This window comes from Mobula hypostoma, chromosome 18 (genome assembly GCF_963921235.1).
Source record: "Mobula hypostoma chromosome 18, sMobHyp1.1, whole genome shotgun sequence".
NCBI lineage: Eukaryota > Metazoa > Chordata > Chondrichthyes > Myliobatiformes > Myliobatidae > Mobula > Mobula hypostoma.
Window position 1 is genome coordinate 37,220,615 of NC_086114.1, and position 23,411 is coordinate 37,244,025.

At 43.4% G+C, this 23,411-nt stretch overlaps 1 protein-coding gene across 1 annotated transcript in view; it reads right to left on the minus strand.

Moving 5' to 3' along the window:
* Positions 1-23,411, minus strand: part of opn4a (opsin 4a (melanopsin)) — a 58,941-nt gene that overhangs the window by 8,877 nt on the left and 26,653 nt on the right. Inside the window, exons 4-8 of the mRNA XM_063070732.1 lie at positions 22,190-22,393; positions 19,381-19,552; positions 14,158-14,319; positions 13,737-13,844; positions 12,695-12,872 (exon numbers count right to left, since the gene is read on the minus strand). Coding sequence (XP_062926802.1) covers positions 12,695-12,872; positions 13,737-13,844; positions 14,158-14,319; positions 19,381-19,552; positions 22,190-22,393 — 824 coding nt within the window. The remainder of the gene's footprint in view (positions 1-12,694; positions 12,873-13,736; positions 13,845-14,157; positions 14,320-19,380; positions 19,553-22,189; positions 22,394-23,411) is intronic.

Consider the following 23,411-nt stretch of genomic DNA (forward strand, 5'->3'; position numbering starts at 1 on the left):
AGAGGATAGAAGAGGTAATCAAAGGTTGTGTGTAAGGGAGGGTCTTTTGTGAAGATCAGGAGATCAAAACATAGAATGAAGATGTCTGGAGACCTTCTTTTCAGCTGTGTGGTGGAGACCACAGGGGCATCCAAGGTTTGATGGATGGGAGTGGTGGTTCAGCAGGAAGCTTATAACATTCAGAGAGATGGGTTGAGGAGATGTTTCAGAAAGAGTTATTAATGAGCACTTTCTGCGGAGTCCGTTCGGGAAATAAATCAATGTAATTTGTGGAGAGAGTATACAGAGCATGTTCAGAGTGTGAAGAGATGAACGAAGATCAAGGACAATAAAAAGATGAATGGGGATTTCGGAGCAGAGGGGCTGAGGAAGGGCAGCATGATAATGTGTCTTTATAATAGAGACCATATGGGATCTGTGTTAAACAAGAAATGTGACCAGTCTGGTGCAGTGGTTGGAGGGTATGGAATGGAATCAATGAAAGAGTTCATGGTGAGGGCCAAGATGGAGACCTCAATCTCCCCATTGTTGAGCTGGAAGAGACTGTGATTTATCAAGATCAAGACATCAAACCAGTTGGCTAACAGGACAGATGTAGCTGAGTAAGTGAGAGGGGACTGAAGAGGTAGAAATGGGTATGTGGAAATGTGGAAATTAACTCTCTGGCTGTGGATGTTACCCAAAGATAGTCTGAAGATCCACGAGAGGGAGAGGTCAAAAATAGATTCCGTGGGAAGAGAGGCACCAATGAGCTGCTTAGGAAAGATGTATTCAAAAAGGATCGGTATTAGAGAATGGCATGATCGGCTGTCAAATCATATTGACAGGTTTGATTGAAACTGCATCAGTGTCATTAGCAATGGAAGCAGAACAGTGACATTGAACTTTTGCTTTTTCCTTTTGGGCAGGGTTTATCATCTGGGAATGTGTCTGCAATTCAGTTATATGTTCACCTTTAAACTTGCAGAAAGTCATGGGGTAATGAGTACACATGTCAGCCAGAGGACTTTGAGTGCTAAGGATAAAAGATATTCCCACAATATACTGTAGATCAAGTGCTGCGAACTATGTTAGTGAGTCCACTGCTGCTGACTGCATTCTCAACAGAAGTTCTTTTGTTTTTTTGGGTCAGAAAGACACTTTGACTGTCTGTGTACTAACAGGGAATTGATGAAATAGAGGTCTGTCACAAGAAAGCACTTGGATAACCGACATTTAATATTGCAATGACTGGTTGAAGGCTTTGAATCAGAAGTTAATCAAAATGGTAATATCTTTGCGAATGTATGTAAACAGTACTGAGAGACAACCAGGATTAAAATGAATTCCTCCTGCCAGCCGACACTTGCACAATTTGGCACCAACTTCACTTGGCTTCATGTTACTTTTACTTGAAAGGATGCTATTTTCAAGTTACTTTCTTCTTCCTTTGGCTGCTTTGATGAACTGAATGCTATAGAACTCACTGACCTGTTCCAAACCCCCTATCTTGTGACTTCCAGATTACTATAGGTGCTGTGTTGAGGCAGTCACATTGTTGAAGGCCTTAACAGCATCTGACATTGATGCAAAATTCTGGCTCTTCACCAGTCTTCTAAATGTTTGGGTTATGGGGAGAGATTGGATAGGCTGCGAGTGTTTATCCTGGAACGTAGGAGACAGAGCGATGAATTCATAGACCATAAGACCATAAGACAAAGGAGCAGAAGTCGGCCATTCAGCCCATCGAGTCTGCTCTGCCATTTTATCATGAGCTGATCCATTCTCCCATTTAGTCCTACTCCCCGCCTTCTCACCATAACCTTTGATGCCCTGGCTACTCAGATACCTATCAATCTCTGCCTTAAATACACCCAATGACTTGGCCTCCACTGCTGCCCGTGGCAACAAATTCCATAGATTCACCACCCTCTGGCTGAAAAAATTTCTTCGCATTTTTGTTCTGAATGGGCGCCCTTCAATCCTTAACTCATGCCCTCTCGTACTAGACTCCCCCATCATGGGAAACAACTTTGTCACATCCACTCTTTCCATGCCTTTCAACATTCAAAATGTTTCTATGAGGTCTCCCCTCATTCTTCTAAACTCCACTGAATACAGTCCAAGAGCGGACAAATGTTCCTCATATGTTAACCTTCTCATTCCCGGAATCATTTTAGTGAATCTTCTCAGTACCCTCTCCAACGTCAGCACATCCTTTCTTAAATAAGGAGACCAAAACTGCCCACAGTACTCCAAGTGAGGTCTCACCAGCGCCATATAGAGGTTGATAAAATCATGAGAGACAGAGATAAGGTGATTGGTCACAGTCCTTTTATCCAGGGTAGGGGAGTGTAAAACTGGATGGCATGGGTATAAGGTGGGAGGCAAAAGATATAAAGGGGAGCTGAGGAGCGGATTTCTCACACAGAGCGTAGTCGGAGTATGGAACAAGTTATCAGAGGAAGTGGAAGGAATTGGACACTTTTACGATGCTTCAAAGGTATATGGATATATAGGTATTTAGAGAGTTATGGGCCAAATGCAGGCTAATGGGACAAACTCAGATAGGCAACTTGGTCGGCATGAACTGATTCCACTATGACACTATGCAAAGTACCCAACAACCAGTTACTGCAGAACAACGACCCACAACGACAATCAGTTTCAGCAATGCTGGTTAAGGGATAAATGGAAGCCAGGACACTGGGAAAACTTCCCTTGCTATTCTTCAATTGGCAACTTGGACATTACATCCTCAGTGGGGCTTTATGTTCATGCCACACCCTTACAGTGCCGTACAAGTCTCTGACGTGGGATTGGAACCTGCAATTCCTGCTGCAGAGAATATAGTACTAATTCTGTGCCACAACTGATAACCAGCCTTCCTTCCAGGGACCCTGCCTGCTCTTCTCACTGCCTCAGAAAGCAGCCAACATGATCAAATCGCTCTCCCACCCCAGATATTCATTCTTTTTCCCAAACTGAAACCATACTCCAAGTGAGGTCTGACCAATGCCTTATAAATCTTCAGCATTAAGTCTTTGATTTATATTCTCGTTCTCTCGAAATGAATGCTAACATTGCATTTGCCTTCCTTACAGCTGACTCACCCTGTAAGTTAACCTTCAGGGAACCCAATATGAGGCCTCCCAAGTCCCTCTGCAACTCTGATTTCTGAATGTGCTCCTTGTTTAGAAAATTGTCTCCACCTTTAATCCTTCTACCAAAGGGCATAACCTACACTTCCCTGCAGTATTTTCCATCAGCCACTTCTTTGCCCATACTCCTAACTTGTCCAGTTCATTCTGCAGACTCCCTACTTTCTCAATACTGCATGCCCCTGCATTTTAGAAACATAGAAACTTTGAAAACCTACAGCACAATACTGGCCATTCGTCCCATAATGCTGTGCTGAACATGTACTTACTTTAGAAATTACCAATGGTTACCCATAGCCTCTATTTTTCTAAGCTCCATGTACCTTTACAAGAGTCTCTTAAAAGACCCTATTTTATCTCCCTCCACCACCATTGCTGGCAGCCCATTCCATGCACTCACCACTCTCTGTTTAAAAAACTTACCCCTGGCATCTCCTCTGTACCTACTTCCAAGCACATTAAAACTGTGTCCTCCCATATTAGCTATTTCGGCCCTGGGAAAAAGCCTCTGAATCCACACGATCAATGCCCCTCATCATCTTGTGCACCTCTATCAGGTCACCTCTCATCCTTCGTCGCTCCAAGGAAAAAAGACAAAGTTCACTCAACCTATTCTCATAAGGCATGCTCCCCAATCCAGGCTACATCCTTGTAAATCTCCTCTGTACTCTCTCTATAGTATCCACATCCTTCCTGAGTGAGGTGACCAGAATTGAGCACAGTACTCCAAGTGGGGTCTGACCAGGGTCCAATATAGCTGCAACATTACCTCTCAGCTCTTGAACTCAATCCCATGATTGATGAAGGCCAATGCACCATATGCCTTCTTAACCACACAGTCAAACTGCACAGCAGCTTTGAGTATCCTATGGACTCGGACCCCAAGATCCCTTTGATCCTCCACACTGCCAAGAGTCTTATCATTAATGCTACATTCTGCCATCATATTTGACCTACCAAAATGAACCACCTCACACTTATCTGGGTTGAACTCCATCTGCCACTTCTCAGTCCAGTTTTGCATCCTATCAATGTCCCGCTGTAACCTCTGACAGCCCTCCACCCTATCCACAACACCCCCAACCTTTGGGTCATCAGCAAATTTACTAACCCATCCCTCCACTTCCTCATCCAGGTCATTTATAAAAATCACAAAGAGTACGGGTCTCAAAACAGACCCCTGAGAAACACCACTGGTCACTGACCTCCATGCAGAATATGACCCATCTACAGCCACCGTTTGCCTTCTGCGGGCAAGCCAGTTCTGGATCCACAAAGCAGGGCCCTCTTGGATCCCATGCCTCCTTACTTTCTCAATACGCCTTGAAAACCTTATCAAATGCCTTGCTGAAATCCATATACACTGCATATACACCTCTACCTTCATTAGCGTGTTTAGTCACATCCTCAGAAAATTCAATCTGACTTGTAAGGCAAGACCTGCCTTTGACAAAGCCATGCTGATAATTCCTAATCATATTATGCCTCTCTAAGTGTTCATAAATTCTGCCTCTCAGGATCTTCTCCATCAACTTACCAACCACTGAAGTAAGACTCACTGGTATATAATTTCCTGGGCTATCCCTACCTCCTTTCTTGATAAGAGAACAACATCTGCAACCCTCCAATCCTCAAGAACCTCTCTCAACCCCATTGATGATGCAAAGATCATTGCCAGAGGCTCAGCAATCTCCTCCTTTGCCTCTCACAGTAGCCTGGGGTATATCTTGTCCTGTCCCGGAGACTTATCCAACTTGATGCTTTCCAAAAGCTCCAGCACATCCTCTTTCTTAAAGTCTATATGCTCAAACTTTTTAGTCCGCTGTAAGCTATCCCTACAATTGCCAAGGTCCTTTTCCGTAGTGAATACTGAAGCAAAGTATTCATTAAGTACCTCCGCTATCTCCTCTGGTTCTATATAGAATTTTCCACTGTCACACTTGATTGGTCCTATTCTCTCACATCTTGTCCTCCTGCTCTTTACATACGTGTAGAATGCCTTGGAGCTTTCCTTAATCCTGCTCGCTAAGGCTTTCTCATGGCCCCTTCTGGCTCTCCTAATTTCATTCTTAAGCTTCTTCCTACTAGCCTTATAATTTTCTAGATCTCTATCATTACCTAGTTTTTTGAACCTTTCGTAAACTTTTCTTTTCTTCTTGACTAGATTTTCTACAGCCTTGGTACACCATGATTCCTGCATCCTACCATCCTTTCCCTGTCTCATTGGAATGCACCTATGCAGAATGTCACGCAAATATCCCCTGAACATTTGCCACATTTCTGCCGTACATTTCCCTGAGAGCATCTGTTCCCAGTTTATGTTTCCATGTTCCTACCTGATAGCTCCATATTTCCCCTTACTCCAATTAAACACTTTCCTAACTTTTCTGTTCCTATCCCCCTCCAATGCTATGGTAAAGGAGATAGAATTGTGATCACTATTTCCAAAATGCTCTCCCACTGAGACCTGACACCTGACCAGGCTCATTTCTCAATACCAGATCAAGCACAGCCTCTCCTTTTGTAGGCTGATCTACAAATGTACATATTGTGTCAGGAAACCTTCCTGAACACACCTAACAAACCCCACCCCATCTAAACCCCTTGCTCTAGGGAGATGCCAATCAATATCAGGGAAATATAAATCTCCCATCATGACAACCCTATTATTATTGCACCGTTCCAGAATCTGTCTCTCTATCTGCTCCTCGATGTCCCTGTTACTATTGGGTGGTTTATAAAAAACACCCATTAGAGTTATTGACCCCTTCCTGTTTCTAACTTCTGCCCACTGAGACTCAGTAGACAATCCCTCCATGACTTCCTCCTCTTCTGCAGCTGTGACACTATCTCTGATCAGCAGTGCCACGCCCCCACCTCTTTTGCCTCCCTCCCTGTCCTTTCTGAAACATCTGAAGCCTGGCACTCTAAGTAGCCATTCCTGCCCCTGAGCCATCCAAGTCTCTGTAATGACCACGACATCATAGATCCAAGTTCTGATCCACGCTTTAAGTTCATCCGCTTTGTTCATGATACTTCTTGCATTAAAATAGACATATCTCAAACCATCAGTCAGAGCACATCCTTTCTCTATCACCTGCCTATCCTCCCTCTAACACTGCCTGCATGCTTTTTCTATTTGTGAGCCAATCGCCCCTTCCTCCGTCTCTTCAGCTCGGTTCCCTCACCCCAGCAATTCTAGTTTAAACTCTCCCCAATAGCCTGAACAAACCTCCCTGCCAGGATATTAGTCACTCCTTGGATTTAAGTACAACCCATCCTTATTGTACAGGTCATGCCTGTCCCAAAAGAGGTCCCAATAATCCAGAAATCTGAATCCCTGCCCCCTGCTCCAAACCCTCAGCCACGCATTTATCCTCCACCTCACTCTATTCCTATACTCACTGTTGTGTGGCATAGGCAGTAATCCCGAGATTACTACCCTTGTGGTCCTGCTTCTCAGTTTCTTTCCTACCTCCCTGTAGTCTGTTTTCTGGACCTCCTCCCTTTTCCTACCTATGTTGTTGGTACCAATATGTACCACGGCCTCTGGCTGTTCACCTTCCCACTTCAGGATATCGTGGACGCGATCGGAAATATCCCAGGCCCTGGAAAATGGGAGGCGAACTACCATCCGTGTTTCTTTCCTGTGTCCGCAGAATTGTCTGTCTGACCCCTAACTATAGAGTCCCCTATCACTGCTGCCATCCTCTTCCTTTCCCTACTCTTCTGAGCTACAGGGCCAGACTCTGTGCCAGAGGTGCGACCACTGTTGCTTCCCCCAGGTAGGTCGACTCCCCCCCCAACAGTACTCAAACAAGAGTACTTATTGTTGGGGGGACAACCACAGGGATACTCTCTAGTATCTGACTCTTGCCCTTCCCTCTTCTGACTGTTACCCACTTATCTGTCTCCCGAGATGCTGGTGTGACTACTTGCTTATAGCTCCTATTCTTCACCTCTTTACTTTCCCTGACCAGACATAGAGCATCGAGCTGCATCTCCAGTTCCCTAACCTGGTCCCTCAGGAGCTGCAGCTTGACGCACCTGGTGCAGATGTGGCTGTCTGGGCAGCTGGGAGTCTCCCGGACATCCCACATCCGACACCCAGTACAAAACACCAGCCTTGCAGACATACTTCCTATTCCTATTCTTCACGAGTAATTTACCTCGCCTCGACGTGTTATTGCTGAAGCCCTGTTGAGCCAAAGGCCTCCTACTCTGACTCCCTCTACTCGAGCGCCTGCTCTATAAAGCCGTCTTTTTAAATTCTTCCCACCGGTCTAACTTTCTGACGTGCATACGATTGTGCAGTCATGTCTTGATCAAATTGCCGAAGAAAAAGTTATCTCCTTTTAAATTCTTCCCGCTGGTCTAACTCGCTGACATCCATGTGCCTCCACTGTTGTGCCTCAATTTTATCTTTGTATCATCCACAAACTTGGCCATTAAACCATCAATTCCATTTTACAAATTATTGACATGCAACATGAAAAGAAATGGTCCCAACATTGACCCCTGCGGCACATCACCAGTCACCAGCAACCAATCAGAAAAGGTCTCCTTCATTCCCACTCTCTACTTCCTGCCAGTCAGCCAATCTTCTGTCCATGCTAGTATTTTCCCTGTAATATGTTCGGCTCTTATCTTGTTTAGCAGTCTCATGTGCAGCATCTTTCAAAAGCCTTCAGAAAATCCAAGTAACCAATGTCCACTGACTCTCCTTTGTCTATTCAGATAGTGACAAGAGGGCATACAGGAGGGAGATAGATCAGCTGGTTGAGTGGTGTCACAGCAATAACCTTGCACTCAATGTCAAATAATTCCAACAGATTTGTTGGGCAGGATTTCCCTTCAAAGAAACCATGCTGACTTTGGACTAGTTTATCATGTTCCTTCAAGTACCCTCAAACCTCATCCTTAATAATGGACTCCAACATCTTACCAATCACTGAAGTCAAGCGAACTGGCCTTTAATTTTCCATCCATACCCTCCCTCCCGTCTTAAAGAGTGGAGCGACATTTGCAATTTTCCAGTCCTCTCAAACCATTCCAGAATCTAGTGATTGTTGAAAGATCATTATCAATGCATCCACAATCTATTCAGCTACCATTTTTACAGTCATGTGGTGAAGTCCATCTGGTCCAGGTGACTTATCTGCTTGCAGACCCAAGCACCATCAGAATCAGAATCAGGTTTAATATCACTGGCATATGTCATGAAATTTGTTGTTATGCAGCAACAGTATATTGCAATACATAATAAAAACTATGTGTTGGTGCATGGCCAAGTGGTTAAGGAGTTCGTCTAGTGATCTGAATGTCGCTAGTTCGTGCCTCAGCTGAGGGAACGTGTTGTGTCCTTGAGCAAAGCACTTAACCACACATTGCTCTGCGACAACATTGGTGCCAAGCTGTATGGGTCCTAATGCCCTTCCCTTGGACAACATCGGTGGCGTGGAGAGGGAAGACTTGCAGCATGGGCAACTGCTGGTCTTCCATACAACCTTGCCCAGGCCTGCGCCCTGGAAACCTTCCAAGGCACAAATCTATGGTCTCACGAGATTAACAGATGCCTAAAAAATAAAAACTGTCAATTACAGTAAGAAGTGTATTAAAAAGTTAAATTAAATAAGTAGTGCAAAAAGGGAAAAACAAAAATAGTGAGATAGTGTTCATGGGTTCAATGTCCACTCAGTAATCTGATGGCAGAGGGGAAGAAGCCATTCCTGAATCACTGAGTGTGTGACTTCAGGCTCCTGTACTTCCCCCCTGATAGGAGCAATAAGATGAGGGCCTGTCCTGGGTGATGGGGGTCCTTAATGATGGATGCCGCCTTTTTGAGGCATTGATCCTTGAAGACGTCCAGGATGCTGAGGAGGCTGGTGCCCACGATGGAGTTCACTATCAATTCTTCGGTCTTACTGATGTTGAGTGCAAGGTTGTTGCTGTGAACCTTCAACCAGCTGATCTGTCTCACTCCTGTTTTCCTTCTTGCCACCATCTGAAATTTTGCCAACCATAGTTGTGTCATCAGCAAATTTATAAATGGTATTTGAGTGTGCCGAGCCACACAGTCATGGTTGTGGAGAGAGAGTAGAACAGCGGGCTAAGCACATGTCCTCGATGTGCACTGGTGTTGATTATCAGCATGGTGGAGATGTGATTTCCAATCCACACTGACTGTTGTCTTCTGGTGAGGAAGTTGAGGATCCAGTTGCAGAGGGAAGTCCGGAGGTCCAGATTTTGGAGCTTGATGATTACTACTGAGAGTATGACTGTGTTGAAAACTGAGCTGTAATCAATAACCAGTAACCTGACTTAAGTATCAGTGTTGTCCAGGTGATCCAAGGCCACATAAAGAGCCAATGAGATTGCATCCACTGTAGATCTACAGTGGCAACAGGCAGATTGCAGTGGGTCCAGGTCCTTGCTTAGGCAGGAGTTGATTCTAGCCATAACCAACCTCTCAAAGCACTTACTTCATCACCATAGATGTGGGGGCTACTGGACAATAGTCGATAAGGCAGCTCACCCTGCTTCTGGTATGATTATTGCCCTTTTGAAACAGGTGTGAACTTTCTACTGCAGGCTAAAGATGTCTTTGAACCCATCTGCTAGTTGGTTGATCGAGGTTTTCAGAGCCCTACCAGATACACCATCGGGGTTTGTTGCCTTGTTTGTTTACCCTCCTGAAAGACATTCTGATGTTGGACTCCAAGACAGAGATCGCAGGGTCACCGGATGCTGCAGGTATCCTCACAGCTGTAGTTTTCTTCTTATTTTTAAAACATGAATAAAAGGCGTTGAGCTCCTCTGAGAGTGAAGCATCATTGCCCTTAATGATGTTAGGTTTCGCTTTGTAGGACACAATGGCTTGCAAACCCTGCTAGAGTTGACGTGCATCCAATTTTGCCTCCAACCTCATTCCTTTGCTCTTCAGATAGCCCTCCATAAGTGATACCTGGCCTTCTTATATAGTCCTGGATCCCCAGACTTGAATGTTACAGATCTAGCTCTCAGCAGACTATAAATCTCCTGGTGCATCCATGTCTTTTGATTCTGGTATGTACAATGTGTTATCATGGCACTCACTCATCCACAGGTTTTCACGAAGTCAGTGACAACTGTGACGTACTCTTTCAGACTCAAAGATGAATTCCTGAGTACTGTCCAGTCCACTGACTCCAAACAGTCCTGTCAGTGCTCCTCTGCCTCCCTTGACCATACCTTCTTGGTCTTCTCAGCTGGTGCTGAGGTCCTCAGTCTCTGCTATAATCAGGGAATAGAAGTACAGACAGGTGATTAGATTTCCCAAATTATGGGTGTGGGATGGCACGATAAGCATTCTTGATGGTGGTATAACAGTAGCCCAGTGTGTTGGCTCCTCTAGTTCCACATGTGCTATGTTGCTAATATTTATTTAGGGACTTTTTCTAGCTGACCTGGTTAAAATCCCCCATAATGTTGGGGAAGGCATCAGAGTTCGCTGTTTCACGCCTGTTGATTACATTGCTCAGTTTGTCTAGAGACTGTTTGACATGGGCCTGAGGCGAGATGTACACCACTACCAAGATGATGGTTGAAAACTCCTGTGGCAGATAAGATGGATGACATTTGATTGCTAGATTTTCCAGATCTGGTGAGCACGACTGGGATAGAACCACCACGTTTCTGCACCATGAAGAGTTAATTATAAAGCATACTCCACCTCCTCTGCCTTTGAAAGTCTCAGCAGTCTTACCTTGGCAGTGAATCGTGAAGCCAATGAGCTGTATCACTGCAAGAGAGAGCCAAGACTCCATGAAACAAAGAACACAACAGTCTCTGATGTCCCTCGTACAGCAATCTTGCTTTGATGTCTTTGATTTTACTTCCCCTAGTAATGGCAACTACACTCACTTCTGCCCCCGACATTCGAATTTCTGACATACTGCTGATGTCTTCCACAGCGAAGACTGACGCAAAATACTTATAAAGTTTGTCCGCAATCTCCTGTCCCCCATTATGACCTCTCCAGCATCATTTTCCAAAGGTTTAATATCCACATCCGCCTCTCTTTTACTCTTTATACATCTGTAAAAACCTTTGATATCCTCTTTGATATTATTGGCTAGCTTACCTTCATATTTCATCTTTTCGCTCCTTATGGTTTTTTTTTAGTTTCCTTCTGATGGTTTTTAAAAACTTCCCAATACTCTAGCCTCCCATTAATTTTGGCTATATTGTATGCCCTCACATTTAGTTTTACGCTGTCTTTGACTTTCCTTGTCAGCCTTGGTTGTGACATCCTCCCTTTACAATACTCCTTTTTTGGATGTATCTCTCCTGCACCTTTCAAATTGCCCCCAGAAATTCCAGCCGTTGCTGCTGTGTCATCTTCCCTGCTGACGTTGCATTCCAGTAAACATTGGCCAGCTCCTCTCTCATTCCCTTGTAGTTCCCTTTACTGCATTGTAATACTGATACATATGATCAGACCGGTATTCATCATCCTTCTCAATTTTGCCCCCATGTTACAGGAAGTTAAATTCATATTCCTTTCTAAACTTTTTTGTCTTTTTATTTCTTCTAGGGACTTCTGTAATCTCTCATGCACTCTTCTTCCCTTTAACTTTATCCTCACTTTTTCAAACTGTTGAACTGTTGAACCTATTCATCATCAACATCAGGTGCCGTGCCCAGATTGAGCTTTGACTGCCATGGCCCACACACTCCTGTTTCGGGTCAAGTGGATCAATTGAACCTATTACATAGTTTAAACACACACTTCTACAATTTTGCCCTATCATCTGCCAATTTTGCCCTATCATCTGCCTATCCTTTCTCACAGCCTCACTGCACACTCGATCTACCTGTATTCTAGCAGCCCCATCCTCTGTCCTATCACTCCAGTTCTCATCCATCTGCCAAATTCATTTAAACCCTCCCCAACAGCTCCACCACGCCTGCCCGCAATAAACCAATATCAATACCAGCCAACCTAAAGCTACTAGTTAACTGGTTGAAGGAAATCATATACTGGAGGGCAGTGAATTTCTGGAATTCATTACCACAGACGACTGTGGAGTATAAGCCATTGGGTATATTTAAAGCAACACACACAAAATGCTGGTGGAATGCAGATATAGATGCTGCCTGGCTTGCTGCGTTCCACCAGCATTTTGTGTGTGTTGCTTGAATTTCCAGTATCTGCAGATTTTCTTGTGTTTGGGTATACTTAAAGAAGAGGTTGATAGGTTCTTAAGTAAGGACTTCCCAAAGGTTACGAGGAAAAGGGGATTGGGAGGGATAATAAAGCAGCCAAGATGGAAAGACAGGGCAGACTCGATGGGCCAAATGGTCTAATTTTGTTCCTCTGTCTTATATTCTTATAATACTGGAGATCAAGAAGTGTAATTTCCTTATTCTTCTTGAGGTAGGGTATGAAAGGAATGAAACTAAGATGACTAAATGTTGAGATAGTTATCAGCTCTGATCCAAATGAATCTCAGAAATGATAAATATTCAAACTATTTCTTCTTGTTGCTCTGAGTTATAAACCCCTTCCTTACCGACTCGCTGTCCGAAGCGGAGAGGCGACTCTTTGTCCGAACATTGCCGTTTGAGTTTGACCTTTGACTGGTCATGGTGGACCACCTGGTGGAAGAGTAGCTGCTAGCTAATTTGTAATCTTTATGTGAGATTCGCAGTATCCATCGGAGGACAGGAATGTATTTAGCAATTGCCATTCTGAAAGTGAAGAGCGATAGTTTATTTTTTTATTATGTAGAGATACAGTAGGGTGACAAGCCTTTCTAGCCCAGTGAGCTTTGACCAATTAGCCTACAAACCTGTACTTCTTTGGAATGGAGCACTCAGAGTAAATCCACAAGGTCATGGGAAGAACATTTAAACTCAATATAGATAGCAGCAGAACTGAACCCGGGTCCCTGGCACTGTAACAAGCATTGCATTCATCACCACACTACTCCTCCACCCGACTAATCTCGTTGGGATGAAACATCACCGACTATATTCATTAGAACGGCCACTTCTGAGCCTTTCTTGCTGGCTGGAACCTTGCCAGACCACTTTTGGTCGATTTGATTAGATCCTTTTTTTGGAATGAGCGTCTAGATGAAGAGAACAGTGTTGACCCCTTTGTTGCTGGAAGGTGGAAGTAGACTGTTTCCTCGAACCATTGCGGCCCGTGTGCTTTGTGAGAGCGTTGCTGCAACTGAGTGGTTTCCAAACCTACTTCCTAGCGCAGTTTAGAGTCAACAGCTCTGCTGTAGCACTTATACCCCAAGCCACTAAGGTCCAAGGGAACTGCATAGGATCTTACCAATCCACCCAGCATTTTCTCCAAGCTTTTTCAAATGCGTTTGTTAACCAGGTTTTTCTTTGCACCTGTTCATATATGCATTTGTGCATATGACAATAAACTTGACTTTGTCTTTGATTTCAACCTACTCTGGCTGCACCTGAACATAGAGTTTCTTGATTATTAGTTCAACCATTTTTACTTCAATAATATGACCGCTACATATTACATCATTGAATTCTGACTTATCATTCTCATTGGATTTCCATAGATAATTTAAAAAAACCTACCTGTACTTGGGATGGGTAATAGCATAGATTATTGGGTTGTGAATGGCAGAGGCTTTGGCAATCACAGCAGGGACAGAGTTCATGTAGGGTGTGAGGATGCTGGCATACCTATTAACACACAGAGTAAGTAAATCAGCAGTACACACTGAAATGGAGAGTGCAAAAGGACTGGCATTGCATACCGACACTTCTCATCAGAATACAAGCAAACAAAAGCACCAGTGGCCACTTGGTCCTTCACACCTGCCCCAACATTCAATGTGATCATGGTTGATTTACCCCAGACCCAAGTTTACAGGAGCTTTTAAACATTAGTACAGAGCAGAAATCCATCTCAGAGTTATTCCAAAACTGTATTACAAATGCAACTCCAGGACACCAATAATGAGCAAAAAAAAATTGTTTCTGTATGTGTACATACCCAGCAAAAGCAGTGAGGGCCACAATCGAATATGGAGACCAGGAGATGATATAAAGCAGGATGACTATCAATGCAATTTTGGCCATTTTCCACTCATTCTTTATCCTGTTATATTGTCTCCGGGATTCCCTGCGTGTGTTTCCTCCAATTTTCTCCACATCTCTGTTGGAATCAGGAATTTGTTCTGTTTGAGTCAAATACTACCAAGATCCAAAAGGTGAATATATTATTCCAGAAGGCGTGGGCACAATTAGTGTACCCCCATTGCAGGCATATTTCCATGGATTTGGAAAGTCTGTGTTTATAGTTACCAAGTCAGTCTAGAATAAATTCTGTAGCAAAATACATGCAGAATTATCTTCCTTATCACCAAATGCTTAAAGCAGGGAATTACTAAATCCAACCTTTCATAAAACATTTAACAGTACAGAACAGGAACAGAGCCTTTAGTTCACAATATCTATCCCAATCATGATGTAAATTCAAGCAAATCCCGTCTGCCTGCACGTTTTCTCCCCTCCATTCACTGCCTCTTCATTGTGCCTGTTCATTGCTGCCTCTTAAATGCTGCTGTCATATCTGCTCCCATCACTTCCCGGCAGCAATTTCCAAGAACTTAGCACTCTGTTTGAAGAAAGGCCTTGTAAAACTCTGTTAAACTCCCCCCATCTCACTTTAAGATTTGACATTTAGTTTTTAACTTTTTCAAATCAGGTGAAATAGTTTTGAGATAAGGGACTGGTTATTTCAAACCAAAAAGCATGGGAGTTTCTTCTGGCAGGGCAGCAAAACTCTATCCCAGAGAAGTTTGAAGAATAGATCATTATATAAACACGAGTAAGTCTGCAGATGCTGGAAATCCAAAATAACATAAGCAAAATGCCGGAGGAACTCAGCAGATCATACAGTATCTAAGCGTCTATGGAAATGAATAAACAGTTTACGTTTTGGTCCTGAAGAAGGTTCTCAGCCAAAACTTTGACTGCTTATTCATTTCCATAGATAATGCCTGACCTGCTGAGTTCCTCCAGCATTTTGTGTGTGTTGCTTTGGATCATTATATACTTAAAATGGAGGTAGATACATTTTTGATAAATAGTGAGATTGAGGGCTCTGGGGATTTGAGATGAGGGTTAGAATAGTTCAGGGATGACAGGTATATGAGCATCAAACTGTAAGCAAAGGAGTCAACATGGCCAGTGGAACTCAAGGAATAGATTCAGCACAGGCTGATTAACTGAGAAATGTAATTTGTTAGATTGGGAATCTGTAACTGACTAGCTGAAGTGATTTATTATTACAGTGAGAACATTTGGAGAAGGTGTAACACACAACCTGAATGATATTATTTGGTTCTGGTATCTGAAGTATCTCTCTTGTTGATATTCACAAAGATGAATTTATATAAGCAATGGAAGTGTTGGAAAGACTCATTTCCTACAAGTGACTATGTAAGGCTTTGTGTTTTAGGACATAAGAAGAAGGAGAGTTGTTAAATTGGGTAAACTGATTTCTGAGGAGATAATGGAATACTTCCCTAGAAAAATGAGATGAGCACAGGATGTTACTGAGATAGGCCATTCTGACCAAGAGTTCTTTTAATGCCTGGAAGATCAGAGTGGAAAGTTGGAATTTGATTCTCTTACACTGCTCCAATGAAACCCAAGGGGCAACGCTTCCTCTTCCATCCATTCCCATGACAGATTTCATTCGCTTGCTCCAGCGTAAACTTCTTCCAAACATTCAGTTCTCCGCACATGTTGTGCCTCCCCTCACCTGAAACCACCAGTGTCACACTCCTGTCCTCCCCAGTGTTTCTATTTCTCCACATCAATAAAATGATATAGGGCTTGAGCGGGTAGTTAGAGGAATGATGTTGCCTCTGGTGGGCAGTACAAGCCATGCACATGTTATTGGTTTAAAAAAAATGAAGTGTTTATTTCTTTACTTATTTTATACATAGTAAGTTCTGTGAGAGCAAATTAGGTACCTCAAATTTTTGGAAGGTGATTCGTGAAGTCTGTTAGGGCAAATTACCATTACCCAAACAATTCTAACATGGGAATTTCCTTTGTAGAACAAGGGCTGATGGTCTTACACTAAGGGTTAGGCCATTTATTACTGAAATGAGGAACTATTTCTTCTCTTGCCCAGGAACCCGGTGACTCAGTCGTTTGTTGTGTTCATAGGAATGATAGATAAATCTCTGGGTATTAAAGCAGCCAAATTGTGCACATAGAGAAGGAAAATGGTGTCTAAATTAGGAGGTCAAGCCTAGGCCTTGTTGAATGGTGGAGCAGGTTTGAGAATGAAGGACAGCTTTCAGTTATACAAAGACAAGTAAAGAAGATTATGAAATCTTTGCATCTGAGCGATACCAGTTTAGAATTAATTGCAGGTGATCTCTTCAGGGGGCCTGAATATAACTCGCAGAAGGAAAGAATAAATTGACTGATCTGGACAATTACACAGATCACAACTGAATTTTCTATAAACGAAAACATCAAATAGATTTTGAAATGGAACTGATGTGGAGTGCAAGGTAATGAGACACAGCAGTTTGGAACTGAATTACTGAAATAATTGAGTTAAAGAAATTTTAAAATTTAGACATATTTTCTTCACATTCAATCAAAAATCAAGCGCTGAATGCTAAGTAAACATTCTCTTTGAATGAAACAATTTCAAGGCCAGTGAGTCCTGCTGTTGAATGGTGATAGTGAGCCAGACCTTAGCTTTGTTAGGGGGTTATGAGTCACATGTTCGTGGGAATAAAGATACAGTTTTCCTTCCATGATGACCATAAGTGAAATAGTTAGGTTTCCATGCTAACTTGATAGTTTCATGGTCAACGTTAGTGATTCCAGGTGTATTGAATTGGTTGAATTTAAGGTGTTGTGGTGGGATCATTAGTCCAAGACTTTGATCACAGATTTAGTTACAGAACCATAATGTGGCTGCTTCAGCAATGAAGAATGCTGTCAGAAGGAGCAGTACATTAGTCAGGGCATTGAATACAGGAGAAGGGAGGTTATGTTCCAATTTTATTTGACATAAATCTGAACTCAGGTGGAGCACCATGTGCAGGTCTGGTCCTCGCACTAGAGGAAAGATGTAATGGCGCTGGAGTGGATGCAGAGGAGATTATTCAGGATGTTGCCTGGGATGGAGCATTTTGGTAATGAAGAGAGACTGGAGAGTGTGGGTCCATTTTCCCTGGAATGGAAGGGGTTAAGAGGGGATATAGATTTAGGGTAGGGAGTAAAGCTCCTGCCACTGGTTCCCTCCCTCTATTGTTCACATTTTCCCACCACACCTCCATTTCTTGGTTCCTTGCTTCCTTTCCTATCAGATTCCATCATATACAGCCTCACCTCTTCATACTGGCTATCTCCCCTCTATTCTTTCAGTCTAGGTGACCAAAACATTGACTATCTACTTTCCCTTACAGCTGATACACTGAGTGCCTCCTGCAGCCCATTTTTTTTTTTGCCTCTTTATTTGGCTCCTGGCCTAGTGAAAGATGCTTCAAACCAGCCACTGTACACAGCAGGTTTAACACCCACCAGAGGTCCATTCATCTTATTACAAATTTTGTTGGTCACAGCTTGAGAAAACGAGTCATACATTTCAAATACGAACGACAATTCAAATTATGTGACAAGTTCAGTTTGCAGCTGACGGAAGGTTCATGTCATCAGATATTCAAGATTATGAGTGATGCCGCCCCTCCCCGAAACTCCATAAAACATAAAGAGAAACTGGCTTAAATTTGGAGAGAGATGGAACAACTCTGATTTGTGTTTGAACTTCAAACAACAGAAGCATGAACTAACACCAAAAGGAGAATTGAATACATTGAGCAGCAACAATTTGATCATCTTTTTTCAACGATTTAGGAGAGGTTCAGCAGTGCAGTGAGTTCAATCCCGACCTCTGCTGCTGTGCGTGTGGAATTTGCACCCTGTGACCATGTGGGTTTCCTCCGGGTGCTCCAGTTTCTTCCTACAATCCAAAAATGTAGCAGTTTAATGGTAGCTTAATTGGACAGTATAAATTGCCCCTACTGTGTGGATGGGAATGGTTAGGGTGGGTTTAGTGCCAATGGGTGACTTTGTCGGTCAATGAGGACTTGGTGCACATGTCCAAGACTCTGCATCTAGCTGTATGTGTCTGTGACTCTGTGGCTCTGTGATCTAGAAGAAGGCTGTAGGTGAGAGGTGAGAGTGAAGAGATTTAAGAGGTACCTGAGGGGCAACCTTTTCAACCTGAAGGCAGTCAGTATATGGAATGAGGCTGCCGGAGGAAGCGTTTGAGGCGAGTACATTAACAATATTTAAAAGGTACTCAGATGGGTGCGTGGATAGGAAAAATTTAGATGGAACACACGCAAAATGCTGGAGGAACTCAGGCAGCATCTACAGAAAAGAGTATGGTCGATGTTTCGGGCTGGGACCCCTCAGCAGGACTGGAGAAAAAAAGATGAGGAGTAGAGTTAAAAAGTAGGGGGAGGAAAGGAGAAAACGAAGGTGAAACTGGTGGGGGGGGGTGAGGTGAGCAGCTGGGAAGTTGATTGCTAAAAGAGATACAGGGCTGGAGAAGGGAGAGTCTGATAGCAGAGGACAGAAGGCCATGGAAGAAAGAAAAGGGGGAAGGAGCACCAGAGGGAAGTGATGGGCGGGCAAGGAGATAAGGTGAGAGAGGGAATAGGGGATGAGGAATGGTGAAGGGTTGGGGGGGGCCATTATCGGAAGTTCGAGAAATCAATGTTCAAGCTATTAGGTTGGAGGCTGATGGGATAGTAGATGAAGACAAGAGGAACCCTATCCCTGGTAGGGTGGCAGGTGGATGGGGTGAGATGTGGTTGAGGGCACCATTGGTGGTGGAAGAAGGGAAGCACCTTTCTTGGAAGGAGGACATCTCCTTCATTCTGGAACGAAAAGCTTCATCCTGGGAGCAGATGTGATGGAAAAGCTTAGATGGATGTGTGTCAAACCTGGGTAAGTGGGACTAGCTTGGGAATATGAGGGGCACAGATCAGACGGGCCGAAAAGCCTGCTTTGCTGCTGTATGACCCTATGACTATATATGAGATCCAGAGAACGTATCAGATTGCAGACTTCAAAAATCAGTGCTGGAACAGTCAGACAATGAAGCGTGAAGGAGAACACCTCCCTCCTCCCTCGCACGAGTGTAGGCTCATCAAGCTAAAACAGAGCTCACCTGTTGGTGGACAGGATGGCCCGGAAGATGAAGACATAGCAGTAGATGATGATGCCCAAAGGAATGAAGAAGACAAAGCAGAACAGAAGCATGGTGTAAGCCCGGACAGACGGTGTGAATGTCATGTAGTCCCAGGTACAGGAGGTCATCAATCCTTCAGGCACGTAGGCACCTAGAGGCAAGAGATGGCGAACAGGGGACCATTAGCAATTGTTTAAGCAAGCATGGAACAGGAGATAGTGATCGTCAGTTTGGGGCACCAACATATTGATTAGCAATCTGGGTAGAGTCAGTACTGTATCCCCATTCTGCATTGGCAAACTTTATGGCAAAGTCTGCTGTCATCCATCTCCAGAGATTCTGGTTTTGCAGGAAGCCCTGCACATGTTGGTATGCAGGAAAGTTATAAAGGTTGCAGGAGCCTTTCAGTTGTGCTATTTCACTCTATGGCTGAAAAGTTGCTCTACATTTCTTTGTTCTAAATAAAATCTTTAGGTCGCTTAAGCGCTACATAAAGTGTGATGACACGGGCAGCACTGAAGGTTAGGACTGGACATGAATTGTCAGAGCTGTGAGGCAGTGGTATTACCTGCTGCAACACTAATTCATCCCAAAGGCGAAAACTGCTTCCAGAGGGAATCGAGCCAAGCTTAAGTTGAGGTGCATTGCTGAAGGATGATGACAGTGACAAACAACGGGTTGTTTGCCTGTTGGAAGCACAACACTGCTGCTTATACAGTACAGAGGGGATGTTACAGTGTAATAGACTCATACAACACAGAAACAAGCCCTTTGGCCCATCTCATCCATGCTGACCCTTTCGCCCATCTACACCAATTCCATTTGTCCTATCTTTCTATGCTCTGCAGAGTTAAGTGTCTGTCTATACACCCTTTAACTGTAGTGCATGTATCTGAATCCACTGCCTTCTCTGGCAGCACATTCCATGTAGATAGATAGATACTTTATTGATCCCAAAGGAAATTGCAGTGTGACAGTGGCATTACAAGCGCCCAGATATAGAAATATACACTTATTAGAAGAGAAGTAAGAAAGGATAAAAAATAAGTTAACTCAAACGGTCTAACAAGAGGGGATATCACTTCCCTGGCTATAGGTTGACTCATATAGAGCCTAATGGCCGAGCGTAAGAATAACCTCATATAGCGTTCTTTGGAACAGCATAGTTGTCTTGGTCTATTACTAAAAGTGTTCCTCTGTTCAGAGGGTGAGAAACGTCAGCAAACTTCTGTGTACCCTTTCAACTTCAACCTCTGCCCTTTTGTTTTTGATACTGCTACCTTGGGAAAAAGGTTTTGACTATTTACCCTGTCTATGCCTCTCATAATCTTGTACATTTCTATTGTGTCACCCTTCAGCCTCCTTCACTCGAAGGAAAACATGCCAACATCCGATTTCTCCCCATAACTAAGGCCCTCCATCCAGGCAACATCCCGGTGAATTTCCTCTGCACTCTCTCTAGCACAACCACATTTCTTCTACTGCACACAATAGTCCAAGAGTGTCCAAAGCAGTTTTTTTTAAACTACAATATAAATCCCGATTCTTATAGTCTATACCCCAAGCTATGAAGGTAATCATGCATATGGAATTTTTCACCACTATATAACTCACATTGAGACTTTTGTGAACTATGGACTTGAACTCAAGATCTCTCTGTTCATGAATGGTGTTTAGTGCCTTAGCAATTACTATAAAATCTCACCTTAATTTGACATCCCAAAATTCCAAACTCCATCCACTAATGATCTGCCCAACTCCCCATCTGATCTGATCTGAATCCTGCTAAAAGCGAAAGGCTCCAAGGCGTTGAGGAAATGCAAGGTACAATTGCAGAACAAGATTTTCCCAGCAAGAGGAAATTAGAGCCTTCTGCAACTCAAACCAAATCACGTCAATCAAACAGCGACCAAAAAATATTTACACACATTGATCTGATAACTCAATCTGTAGTTTGCATTGATCTAAACCAGTCATTGACAGAACAGCACACTAATCTACTGGCTTGACCTCCATGGAAAGGGTGAGGAAGCCGCCTCATTCTGAGGCAGAATATTTCAGTTGAGTGTGAGTTAGGAGTAGGAATGTTGATGGTCAGCCAGTGAGAAAAGCAGGCAGAGGGAGACAGCAAGAGATGCAGAGAACATGATGGAGGAAGAGAGAGGGGTACAGAAAGAGGATAAATCAACACATTTCGTCCAGTTGGATGGAAATTAGGAACTTTCAGCACCACTTGTAAAGTTTGCATTGGGAGTTGACAGTGTGTATGTAACACGTAAATTAGGAGCAGAGGTACACTTCAGCCTTTGAATCCTGTTCCACCACTCAAGTATGTCTGATTGTGACCTCAACAGCACAATGCTGCCTCCTGTGGTAATCTTCCACAGCCTTTCTTATAAAGTGCCTCTCGACGACTGATTTCATGATATTCAGAGATTCCTACTTCCATCAACCTTTTAGGAGTATAAGCTTCAAAGATGAGGGATGAAATTTCACTCACCACTGTCCTGGGGATCCCTTTGACCCTTTCTTCTAGATATTCCCAAACATCCTCCTTTCATCCATTCAGCAGTGCCCCTCAGGATCTTGTATGTTTCTATCAAGTGCCCTCTCACTCTTCCAAACCCTGAGGTGACATAGAGACTAACATTTTTTTGTAGTGTGAACTCTAATCTTTAATTATGCCATGGTGGTTGTTTGGAAATAACTTCCCAATGTTTTTGTTCAGGGAAGCTTTTCACACCGTGTAATATTTTGTATAAAATGTGCCCACATTGTTCAGACTTACTCCAGCCAAAGAAAGGAGGCAGACTCCAGGCCAACGAGTAGAGCCAGACCCCGAGCAGGATCAGAACAGCGCGCTTCTTGGAGAGAATCCCAATGGAAGCTAAGGGACGGGTGATCACAAAGTACCTGTCCATCGCAATTACGACCAGTGTGATCATCGAGCTGATTCCAAACAGGGCACCGCAGAATGCATACAGCTCACAGCCTGCAAGGAAGGAGTACTGTTAAAAAGTTAATCTGTGACAGGCTAGGCTAATGTCGAGTAAGTGGACAAATGTTGTTTGAGTGTTCCAAAAACAATGTCTTGTTATTACATAATCATTGAGGTTTCCCTTATGTATCCCCACTTCAGTTTTCACTTTGCTGGTGAACAAAAGTTGGGTCGTTACACCCTCTGATTTTGCATGTGGGTGTTGGCGATGAGTAGGATGAGGAAGATTCATGCCAAATTAATAAGATGTTTTGCAAGGTTTGTCTAGGATTCCCACTGCTTAGATTTCTAATCTGCTTTGTTTCTGTCAACCATCAATCTTCCCAGGAATAAATGAAAAGGATCAAAAGCAAACAAACCGATAGTGTTATGTGTGGCTCTGCTATCTGCTCACTGAGGGCAGAGAGTATCCAGGAATTGTTGCTCTCAAATTTCCAGAGTGATACACAACAATAAGTTTCACAAACCCCCTTCAGTACCTCTCTCGGCCATCCACAGGACCCACAGTCAATGAAATTTTTGAAAAACCAAACTACAAATGTTGAAAATCTGAAATGAAAACACATTGGCAAATGCTGGAAATGCTTTGTGCATCAGGCAGCATCTGAGGAGAGGGAACTAGAGATAACATTTCAGGTTGAAGTTACTTTGTCAGAATTGATGAAGGGTCTTTTACCTTCTAAGTTTTCTTCTCTTTCCGCAGAACTGCTGCTCTCCTGAGTTTTTCCAGCATTTTGTCTTTTTTATTTCTGAGGGGATGATACACTGCTGATTGTCACGTCTCTCTAATTTGCTAAATCCAGGTCTGTAAGTAAGTGTGTGTGTGTGTGTGTGTGTGTGCGTGCGCGCGCGCGTGCTAAATCTCAGTGTGATGAGACAAAGCAAAGCAGGGACTTCTCTTTGCACCAGTTCCCACAGCTAAAACCATAAGACTGACCTAAGGACAGACCAACAGAACATTCACCGTGTTGTTGCTTGTGATCCAGCGGTCAACATAAACCAGGTTTGGCAG